This window comes from Momordica charantia (genome assembly GCF_013281855.1).
Source record: "Momordica charantia cultivar OHB3-1 chromosome 10 unlocalized genomic scaffold, Mcharantia_2.0 BLBB01000010.1, whole genome shotgun sequence".
Taxonomy (NCBI): domain Eukaryota; kingdom Viridiplantae; phylum Streptophyta; class Magnoliopsida; order Cucurbitales; family Cucurbitaceae; genus Momordica; species Momordica charantia.
This window is the reverse complement of record NW_028275158.1, coordinates 921,198-933,298: the sequence shown is the minus strand read 5'-3', so window position 1 is coordinate 933,298 and position 12,101 is coordinate 921,198. Positions and strand designations below refer to the sequence as shown.

Below are 12,101 nucleotides of genomic sequence, written 5' to 3'. Positions count from 1 at the left end.
AGGAAGATTTGGGCTTGGCCTTACCCGTCATAATAACTGTGCTGGACGGGTTGTGCCTGATCCGACCCGGACAAGGAGGCCTTCTTTCAAATGATTTATCCAATAAATTTTAAAAGAAAATTTGATTTTTATTTTAGTTCTTAGGGCGAAGATTGGAAATTATATATTTAAGGTATGTTTAAGTTGGTAAGAAAATTGAATTCTTATTCTTGTATTTGATCATCACAAATGATTATATAGCAACAATTTTTTTTCCTTATCATAACATAAATATATTAACAGACAAATTTAAGAAATAATTTTACTAGTTTATTTTTCCATAAAAATTAAGCTAATGATCATATAGCAACAATTTTTTTCCTTATCATAACATAAATATATTAACAGACAAATTTAAGAAATAATTTTACTAGTTTATTTTTCCATAAAAATTAAGCTTATAAACATGGTGTAACTTTATTTAGTAATCTACGTAATAGAAATGTTTTCAAAATCTAAAGTGAAAAAAGTAATTTTCTATTTTTTTTAATTTGATTAAAAAAACCAAACGTGTTTTTAAGAAATATAAAAAAACATATGAAAATAAATGTAAGTTTAATTCTCCTTTTCAATCCATTACCACACCTCGAGGACATTATTATTACCCTATTGTCCGCATTACGAGGTAGATTCTTCCTTTCGTTTCATATTAATTATCCCTTTGTCTCAAAAAAAAAAGATATCTGTTTAACACAACAAAGGTCATCGAAAGAATCTCAAAGCTAAAAAGTCATTTTCAGATAGAAAATCACACTGATGTCAAATTTTGAAAACATAAAATTAAAAATGAAATGATATATTACCAAGCGAGGTTTTTTTAACTCGCACAATATTTTATTGAAATAGTTGTTGCAACCATGTCAACAAGTTAAATTTTACACGAAAATTATCATCATTTGCTGATCCAAATTTAGTTCGTGCATCTTTCAGATTAGATTAATTTATCCGGAGAAAGATTTGAAGAGATGTCTTGAAACTCTTAAAGACTAAATCAACATCCATAGTTAATTACAATTTGCAAATGCTTGTAAAGAGTAATTCGATTGCACAAATTACGTACCATGAGAAAGTGGGTTGAACAAAACCATCACAAAACTACATTATTTAACAGCAAAAACTTGTGAAAGAAAATTGTAGTGGATCGATCCTTAAAAAAACTGGAAACAAATTACACAAAGAGAAAGAACACATATATACCTGGCCGAGAGATCATCAAATTAGCAACACAAGTTTAGAGCAACTGATGGAAGATTCCTAAGAGATCGCATGATCCAATAAACGATCTTCGACATCGACCAACATTGGATCAATGCGATCCCTTTGGAACTCTCCACCTGCACTAAGATGAGATTGATAATCTAGGAAATGGGGGAAAAATACTTGTCATTTATAGAAGAAAAGGGCCTTGTCCCACGCCCACTGCTACCTTATTATCAGTTATTCCTTGTGTGCTCAACTCATGTTTTATGTGTGGTTGGAGGTTAATTAGCCAATTTTGTGAAATTTCTGAAAAAAAAAAACTCTCTCAAAGTTGAAGTTAAAATTTACCTACTTTTTTAGCGACACGCATCAAACAAGTGGTAAGAATTAAAAGAATAATCTCCAATCAATGTGTTAGTCAACTCCTGTTCTGTAATTTAAGACTATAATATTCTCAAAAGATGAGCGATTGAGAGCGCTTCCATTGTCTTGACTTTTCGATCTCAAGACGAGCAATGAGAGGACGACACGTGGGCACTCAATTTTGGGTTGATTCACAAATTACTTAAAAAAAATCTCAAAGTTGAAGTTAAAATTTACCTACTTTTTTAGCGACACGCATCAAACCAGTGGCAAGAAATAAAAGAATAATCTCTAATCAATGTGTTAGTCAACTCCTGTTCTGTAATTTGAGACCATAATATTCTCAAACGATGAGCAATTGAGAGCGCTTCCATTGTCTTGACTTTTCGATCTCGAGACGAACAATGAGAGGAGGACACGTGGGCACTCAATTTTGGGTTGATTCACAGATTAAAGTTTGAGGGTTATAATGGGGACAGAAAAGGAAAAGACAGAAGATAATGTAGAGCATTAGTATTAATAAAGGGGATGAGAATCTGCTGCTATGCTATGGTTTGTGAAGACAGATAAAAGTTGTAATCAAAACAGCTAATATTGCAGGGAAGAAACTTAGCAATTAGTCCATTTCAGAAAATAACATATTCCGATTCCTCCCCCCTTCTTCTCTTCTTTATTATGTGCTTACCTTTCTCCACATTTCCATATCAATTCTAATCGATTTAGCATTCTATAACCCCCATATTTAATTTTCAACCTCTGGTTAACATATCGGTCTCTGTTCATGCAGATTTTCGCTGAGTTCACATAGTCGGTCACGAACTAATTAGAGCGATTTGTCGAAGTACGACCTCAAACGACAGTGAGACTTTCACAAAGAACAAACACTCCGACACTTGAGTTAGAGTGAGCTCTGTAGTAAGTCGTTCTCGGACAAAATTGCGTACCTTATACATGGGGTGGAGTGCCCCTTTTATAGGTAGGTTGGAGAGACAAGGTTGTTGGAGCCGTCCTAACTGGTGGTTACAGTTGTCGGGCCCTCGGTCAATGATCGAACCTGAGGTCGGATTCCTCAGACCGGCTGGTATGATTTAGTGATCATCTCAGCTCGAATACAGATCAGGTCAGCGGTTACAGAGGGTTCGTTTTATCCCTTTTGGAGATTCCAAACTAAGTTCGAGCATCCACACGTCGATTCTGAATTTGACCACCAACAATCTCCAACCTAATAGCGGTCATGTTATACCAAAAAAACGTTCCATATTTAATTAAAATTGGAGTCTTCCATTAAAAAACTGTAGTACCCATTTGTGTCTTCCGTTATTTGAAACTAACCCATGATGTCTTTTAGGGGTGAAGCTTCACATGCATCTCATTAATTATGTTATTTTCTTTGAATGTAATCAACCTTAAAGTAATTATATACCGTACTAAAAAAATGATTATAAACTTTTTTTTTTTTTAAATATAAGAACTAATTTCATTGAGGTATGAAAATATAAAAAGGTAGTTAAAGAAGGCTCTCCAATCCAACAAAATTAGAGAATTACAATTAAAAGATATGAAAGATAGGGGAACATTCACACCAAGAAAACGGCTAACAAAAAATAATTGCTCAGAGCCATTTTTCTTTCTGGATATGATGATTTCTTTCTATCCAAATAATCTCAAATGATTTTTATTTGTTACTAAACACACTAACTTTTTGGAGGAAACAAAAACTTATACTCTCCAAAATCACTTAAAAAGTTAGTGAAATCATGCATGCGTGCTTCTATTTAAGATAGACTATAATATAATATTATATTAAAAATATAGAAATTTGTTGTTTAGCTATCAAAATATAATTAAACGTTAATTCTATTATTAGAAATAGGATTTGTATAGAATTTGGCATCTACACAATATGATTATGAATTTCAACTTTCATACATGTATATATTTGTCCCCTTCATTGTAGGCAGGTGGGTCTTCATGTTTGGCTTCTTCAGAACTAAAAATTTGTTAAAAATTTTAGATGAATATATTGCTGACTTTCAAAAGCTATGTCTCCTATTCTTCAGGCTCAACTTTTTTAGGTTTTTCATTTTCTTCGTTCACATGTGGAGTAATGTTAGGTCACTTATTGGATGATAATATGGAGCTCAACATTATATAATCAACCCGATGTTGTTGTCACATTAAATTCGGACATCTTATCTCTCTAATAATAGAAAAAAAAATATTAGTAGAAGTATCAAATTTTGCTTTAAAAATTAAATTTAAATATTCTTTTCTTTAATTTTTCATCCAATTATATTTTACGCTCCCTTTATTTCAAAGGAATGTTTGGAAAATTTTATTTAGCAAGATAGTGCTTACTAAATTTGTCTATAAATAAATAAATAAATAATTAATTAATTAATTAATTAACAATGGTTTATTATATAAATTAAAATTGTTAGACAAATTTTATTCTTATCGTAATTAGGAAAAAAATTACTTTTAGCTTTTATTTAATTATCACAAAATGAAATTTTCAGAAAATTGAAATAATTAAAGGCCGGACCGGCTTCATCGATGTTCGTATCGCCTATGTTCTCGCCGTCGCCGCCTTACCCAAAAGGAAAGTTAGTTTCTGTTTTTTCGACTATTTTGAACCGAATCGATTTAAAATTGACCGAATCGATCGAAATCGAACCGATCGGTTCGGTTCGGAAGGGTGCAGAATCCAGAGGTTCGATCGGCACTGGTTTTGTGTAAACGGACCAAACCGGACCGCGCACACCCTTATTTTCCTTGCCCCCATCGCCGTTCTTCTCCCGCCATGAGTGTCGACCTTCTACAGAAGAATCTTTGCTCGTCTTTTGTCCGCCGGAGCACGAGCTTGTAAGCCGTACGTCTCAGTATTGCTCTCTTTCGGTGTCTGTACTCGATTGAACTAGTGCTTTCGGATCTTATAGTTCGTCAACGTCAATTCCAATTACTTCAGAATATTTGATATCATAGACGCGCGATAATCGTCTTAGTAGACAATCATGGGGACGACTCAGAATGGCATCAAATACGCCGTCCACATTATCACTGCGCACTTCGGCAATCTCGTCGCGGTATGTCTTTTTAATCTTCGCTTCGTATGAAATTATCGGCCTGTTCTTCTTCGTATTGTTGCTGTTCAATATTATTGTTTGTGCATTGCAGAAAGTGTGCGAAACGCTGCTCCGAAAGGGGCCTCTGACGCTGAGACTTCTCATACGATTCACGGAACTCAACTCCTCACAAGTTAACAACTCCCTTCTTATTCTCATCCAACATAATTGCGTGCAAGCGTTCACTTCAGTGACCGAAGGTAGAATGTGTTCTCATTCATTGTAAACGTTCTGGGTGGTATTGGTAAAGCAATTGTTTGGTTAATTATTGACAATAAAATTTGGATTTTAGAATTGAGTTCAGTAGAATTCGCATAACTGGTATTCTATTGAGTCACTTAAAAGAATTAATTAATTTATGCACAGTTTAAGCCAATTCGTTCTTAGATTTATTGTCTCTGACAGGAAATTACTTATGGAACCACATGAACATCCTATTGGATGAAGAGCGTTTTAAGCAGGCTGTATTGTTTTTCCCGGGAAGCACACCATTTGTGTATTGATTGAGTTTCTTATCATTGTTATTGAAATTGTTTGTGTAGGTGAGTTTGGAGACGCGCCGAAGACTGACACGCAATACTTGGCGTTGTTTAGTAACATACTTCATCGCATGAGATTTTCCAAATTCCTGGCAGTTGCTTCGGAAAAGCTTGAGAAAGATAAAAATGTTAATTCATTTACTCACATTGGAAAATCTTTCTTATCGAAAATTTTCAACTTCAGGTGAATTTAGGTTTTTGACTAATGTTTCTGATTTCGCAGTGTGAAGAACTTCTCGAGGGTCTGCTGCAAAATGGTAGGCTTTCAATGGAACAATTGGTTGAAAGAGCCAAGTCAAGTAAACATGCAGGCAAGTTTATAATAAGTAAACATAGTAGGCTTTCGTGCAGGCAATTGTTGTTGTTTACTCCTATATGCAGTATTTCTAATAAGCTACTTTTTCATGGTGGCATAAAATTGTGTATTGATTTTAATTATTAAATGGAACTTTATTATACAGTACTGGGAGATTTTAGGATTCATGGATTTCAGAGATCATATTCTTTTTCATTCATGTGAGTCCTAATATCAGATTCTATTATTCAGAGTATGAAACTGATTTCCTTGAACAAGGAAGAAGCCCAAAGCTTTTTTCTAACTACCCTATTTCTATGATTCTAGCTACTTAACAAACCTTATTGTAACCCCTTGACTTGATTGGGGTTTCAATCATCATATTGAATTTCTATTTGTTTCAAAAGAAAAAACTTGTTTTTCTTCAACTGCATCTTGTTAAGAAGAGTGATATTGGTGTGCTTAATTCCTAAAAGCTAAAACTGTGATGTGTTTTGTTGAACTCTCTGAACAAGCACATTAATGAAAATTAATATTGTAGAGAAGGCGGCTCTTGCACCGAGAAAATGTTTGTAACACGTTGTTGCTTATTATATATCTACTTATACAAACATTTGGTTTCTGAAGTATCGTTTCTGTATTTTCAGGAAACCGTCCAATTCCAGATGTTGTACACGAAAGTTTATTTAAACTTTTGACTGCCCATTTTGTCGAACGCTGTCCAGCCCCTGAACCAATTCTTTCAGCCCAAGTTGAAGAACAGCCTCCTCCGAAAAAAAGAGGTGCTAAGGCTGCCAAGGTAGCTGCATATTTATGAAACCTTTCATGCGTAGTGGTGCTAAATATTATCTCTGAGTCATTAAATGGATCCATAACAGATATCTGAGGTACCAGAGACCTTAGAACAGCGTCTTGTAGGAGTAGCACGTCCAATGGAAGTTCTAAGATTTTCAATGAGTGAAACCAACACTGAAGCTGAAAAGAGTGAACTACCCATTTCTGGACAGAAGGTATGTATTAGAATGTTATATCAAATTACCAAGTTGAAACATGTTTAGTACTTACTCAAAACAAAACTTTTCTGTAGCGCAAGCACGATGAGTTGGAGGCGGTACAAGAGTCTGGAGATGCTGATGGTATTATTCTTTGGCGTGCCAACTTTGATGAATTTATAAGATGTCTTAGGCATAAGGTTAGCATTATTTTATCCTACAGAATTTCTTGTACATTCTAACTAGGTGAGTATGTAATTACAATGAATGCCATGCTCCTTGTCTTGCATTCACAGTAATGGAATGAGAAAGAATACTAGGGAAAAGCAATTTAACTCACTTGAAGCCTATTGATAGAGTACTTCAGCGTGCAACTATTGCAAGTATATTGATATTATTCTCAGGTTGAGTAATGTGTATGAAACTGAGTTGGTAGTCAATACTTGCTAATTTTATACATGAGTAGGAGAAAAACTATATCTAAAACTGCAAGTTCTATTACTGACTTATTTAGAACTCAGAATATTTCGTTCTGTTGAATACTTGATAAATTATTGACTCACTAACCTTAAATGCACTGCTCATCCAACTTTTGCTCGTATTAGATCTTTCCTCCTCTTTGGATTTCCTTTAATTTCTTCGTGTGTTATAATTTGTTGCTCTTGTAGCTCTTATATTGACTTTGGTATTTTTTTTCTTCGTGTAAGTTTAAAATCTTCGCTTAATATTTTTCTTTTGATAAAATTCTTTTATTGTGCTATTTTTGGAAATTTATTTATTATCCGGTGGTCAATTCAAGTAGTAATTGAATCAATATCTTTCTATGGCTTTAGGCTTGCATTGAACATGTCAGATCGCAGTTTGATGATGGAGTAGTAAATGTCTTGAGTGCCATTTTGGAGGCTACTCGAAGTTCTGAAAAAACTGTGAAAACAGAGATAACAGGTCAATCCAACGCTTGTATAGATTCCTCAAGGACTTTAGTTATGAAATTTTTTTATCTTGATGCACATTGATTATATAAAAAATGAAAATATTAATGAAAACATGTTTGCTTAATTGCTTTGTACAAGTTGTTATCTCATGTTTTATTTTAGTTTATATTTAAAAATGATTTGATTTTTAGAACAATTGAAGTACTTCTAAAATTATGGTCTTTTAAACAGTGATTTTAAGTGCATAATAACCTTAATCTTTATAAACCTTGGCAGAAAGCTTTTTTCCCGAACAGCTCTCAGGTTTCATATTTGATTTTTTTCTCTTGGCATTAATTCATTTACTTCAATGCGGAAAAAATGACCCCTACAAAGCCTACCAGTAGGTAAGCAAAAATCGGATGCATGGTTCATGATACATTTTTTAAAGAATAAATCATAAACAATAGGGCCTTAGAAATATAATAAAATGACGCATGATTTGGAAACTACCATAGAAATGTGTTATCCTCCGCCACCTATGTCTACTTTTATGTCTCCTGTTCTAAAAATTCAATTGTTTGCAGTTCCTTTATCGTTGGATAACATATATGAGGAGGTTATGAAGAATGAAGTAGGACGTAGTATGACCTTAGATCGAGTTGAAGCTTCCCTCTCTGCATTGGGTTGTCCAGGGATGGATGATTATAAAATTAGTATGTACACTCACTGCTAAGCTTTGTTTTCCGTTGTGTTTACTTTTCACACTTTCCATCTGATTTACCAAAGCTGCTTCTCAAAAATTTTGCTTGCACAGATTTAAGGAAGATTATTGAACAAGCTCAAATTGAGGAGGTATCTCCCTTCCTCTCCCTCTCTCTTTCATTTATTTAGTGAAAAATACACCTTTGTTTTTTGAGATTTGAGAAATGGCTTGTCTCGGTTCCTAAATTTTAAAAAACGACGTCTTATTGCTTGCAATCAGTTGATTTAAATCTCGAACCTGAGCTAGTTTGATAGCAGTGCTATCCTTCTCTGATCCCTTGCATTTGTACCGATGGATTAATTTAAATTATCTTGATTTTAGGTTGAATCAATTGTTTTAAAAAGATATGGAAGAGATGCTTACAGAATGTTCAGATTCCTATCGAGAACTGGTGGCTTGGTTGAGACAGAAAAGGTAAGGAGTTTTCAGTTCTGACACTGAAGGTTGTCAAACTGCAAAATGAAGTATGCATGACTTTTAGAAATATATAATCATTTATCATAGTGTTGTTTTTGTAGTATTTATAATTTATACATGTGTATGCGATTAATTCACAGTTGATTTAAAATTTCAAGTTGAGCAATAAATTAAAGAGTAAAAAGCTAATAATACACGTCTGTGAAGGGGGTGTTATCATCTAATAAGAATTAAAGAGGCCGCATACCAATTTACCAAGTAAGCAGAAATTTTTTCATTTCAAACTTTATTCCCCCCCCCCCCCCCCCCCCCACTTCTTTCATATATACTTTAGAATTGTTAGTTTTTATTCTTAATATTTTGGAATTGGCTATTCTTGAAAAAAAAAATTAATTAGTTTAGTTATTTTTCAGACATTCCATGTCTTTTTTTGTAGATTTCTGATAGTTCATTTGTTGATAAGAATGAAGCGCCTAAGATTCTATATAGGTTGTGGAAGGACGAGTACCTATACATGGAGGTAAACATATTTTTGCTCTGTATGCGTGTGTTTTTGCATCCACATTCATATATTTAATGAAGCAAGAATACCAAACTTTTCTTTTTATAATAAGAAACGCAGCACTTCTCATCAAGAGAGTTGAAAATTACAAAGCGAGACCATGGAGGAAGCAGGGATACCATATTGGATAGCCTGTTTGAGTCTGATAGCATTGGACATATTGGTTTTTCAATGTTTGTTAAGAGCTGAAGATAATTGTGTGTATCAGACATGGACATACCAAGAAAAAAACATAGAAGGTTCTTACCAAAAAAAAAACATCAGAAGGATAGTTAATGTTTGATTAGACTTGTCATATGACATTCATTTAGTACTTCATTTTACATTACATTGTATACCTCTGCTATAAGGCATAATATTGTTTAACAACACGTAATTTACAATATGAAATGACATTGATATGACCTTACTTGAACAAAATCTGCTATATAGGTTGTACAATAGTGTCTAAATCTTTACCACATACATGCATAAATCTAAATTATTTTATTTTTTGCTTATCCTTGTCTTATTTATATATTATCACTATTTTGACATTTATGTATTTACAAGTCTGAGTCACACCATATCTATAATAGTGTGTCTCTCTTTGTTTTCTTCGTATCTGTGTGTCATCTTATACCTACACTGGCTAGTCGTGTCCTTTACCACTTGAAAGATTTACATTGTTAGTCTTTTTGGGGGCATTTTGGGCACATCCTAGTAAAACAATTTATCTTTGTTGCAGAAAGTAGCTCTAACAGGACCTAGACATTCCCTATGCTTGTTGTGGAGAGTAGACAAATACAATTTGTGGGAACATGTTCTCGATGAGATGTACCATGCTTCATTGAACTTGCAGCTACGACAGGCTTATGAGATGGAACAAGACAAAGAGGTTTTTGAGTTGGGATTTTGCCATGTTAATTTATACTATGCATCATAACTGATCATTTGGACATTTAAGTTATTTTAGACTCCTTTACAAAGATATGGCCTATGGCTTCAAGTCCTCATAATTTAAGCAACAACAGGGGCAGCAAATAAAGGGCTTGTTTTATATTTAGTTTAGTTTGCTGATAAATTTGTATAATTGGGGTAGTTTCAATTAATGTGGTGGAACCATAAGTGTACCTGTTTGCGGTCTTCTCAAAAGTTTTTGCTCCCACTTGATTCTCAGTCATCTAATTTGCGTATTTCCTACTAGTAGAAATCAAATCATTGCCTTTTTTATCTGCTTCTAGTACATCTGAGCTATTAGTGCGGTTTGCTTCCTAGTTTTTAATAATAATGTCTATAAACTCAGTTTTGTGGCTGAATGACAGGATACTTTCATATGAATCGGAGCAGATCCCCGTTTGTTTAATCACCCCTTTAAGCTTATCATACTCTTTATGGTGTTTGTCTTAGTTTGATTAATTATGGGTTTGTGCCGTATCTAACAGAATTGTCATTGCTATTGCTATTATTTAAAGAAAAAAATATTTGGATTGAAGATCTCTTTCTGGTGATTCCTTCCATGTCTTCTCACTGTGTATTACGTGGGCATATTCACATACTGATTTCTTGCTGTGCATCTCTTTTCCAGCTTCTGAGTCTTCCACCAGATAAGCGTGGCGGGCCACTCGAGAAAAGATATAATCGTCTGAGGAATGTCAGGATACTCCTGGAGTCGTCGTTGCTGAAGCTGGACGATGCACTAATGCTTTTCCATGACTTCTAAATGAAGTACTTAGATCGGTGGCTCTTTGAAGGTGACTATGGAGGAAGCCTTGCGGATCTTTCAGACTCGGAAAAGATTCTGGTTAGCTGCGTTTTCTCCTCCCATTAGAATACAGGAATTACATCTTCCTTGTTATAATTATTGTTTGATGGAGTTTTTTGTTTTTGGGATTCACATAAAGTTGGTTTGTACATCTGAAATTTTCTATTTGAATTCGAAGGAAAAGTGTTATTTGCAGGTAACTTGAAGTTCATATGATACTCTGTGAACAACGAAGCATTTTTTCCCAAAATTTTACCATGTTTTTGTATTTGTTTGTTTTGTTTTCCATCTTTAAAGTCAAACCATAAGTTCTTGAGCATTTAATTTTGACTGACTCACAAGTACCGAAGGAGAGTGTCGAATAAGGTTTGGTTGACCCATAAAATTCCACAACATATTCAACTTTTTCTTCCCTATTTTGTTGTGTTCAGAGCAATAAGTCTCTAGTAAACATTAGCTGCTAACAAATTGTCAAAAGGTGCTTTAAAGAAGACGTGGCCTTTTTTCTTTTGTGTGTGACAATGGTAAATGGCATGAGATGAAATTAAGATTGTACATATTTATTTATGTTTATAAAAGATGGCTAAATTTTAATTTAGCTCATTGAGTTTATTTGGTGTCCAAAGTTTTAATTAAATTTTTAAGTTATATACTTCAACTTGTGTTTCTTATACTTCTTTTTGGTTTTTGCCATTAATACTAAAACTGCTTTCCTCTCTAACATTCATGTTACATTTTTTTTTTTTTATTAAAACAACGTTTAATGGCAAAAGCACTTTCCTCACCGGTGATTTACAATTTCTATTTCCAATTTCGTTGCTTACGATGAAATAACTTATGTAATATTTATTTCTTAGAATATTACCTCACAAATATGAGAGTGGATATTTGAATCTACAACCGCTCGAGGGATGTAAAGAACACTTTAACCATCAAACTATATTCATACATATATAGCAATTTAAGTATTTATTTTATATGTTTTATTAACGATATATCAAAATGATATTGTTTTGTGATCAAACCAAACCCAAAACTTTAAACAATTGTCATGTATCATTTCGTACATGATCTAAACAATTTATTTAAAAAAACATGCATGTTCTTTAAATTTAATAGATAAGCTTTCAAAAAGAGTTGAAGCA

General features: G+C 33.5%; 1 protein-coding gene across 2 annotated transcripts; it reads left to right on the top strand.

Moving 5' to 3' along the window:
• Positions 1-4,391: 4,391 nt before the first annotated feature.
• On the top strand, positions 4,392-11,156 carry LOC111011656 (RNA polymerase III subunit RPC82 family protein). 2 transcript variants are annotated; one of them, XM_022285508.2, is made up of 14 exons: positions 4,393-4,688; positions 4,780-4,927; positions 5,270-5,394; positions 5,490-5,577; positions 6,209-6,360; positions 6,440-6,571; positions 6,649-6,753; positions 7,387-7,498; positions 8,055-8,183; positions 8,285-8,322; positions 8,555-8,647; positions 9,087-9,170; positions 9,940-10,089; positions 10,780-11,156. In XM_022285508.2, exons 1-14 carry the CDS (start codon positions 4,617-4,619, stop codon positions 10,912-10,914), a joined length of 1,563 nt encoding a protein of 520 aa, XP_022141200.1. In that variant the 5' UTR covers positions 4,393-4,616; the 3' UTR covers positions 10,915-11,156. The 2 variants fall into 2 exon arrangements, with proteins under 2 accessions (XP_022141201.1, XP_022141200.1); XM_022285509.2 differs by lacking the exon at positions 9,087-9,170 and having other exon boundaries at positions 4,392-4,688.
• The last annotated feature ends 945 nt before the right edge of the window (positions 11,157-12,101 follow it).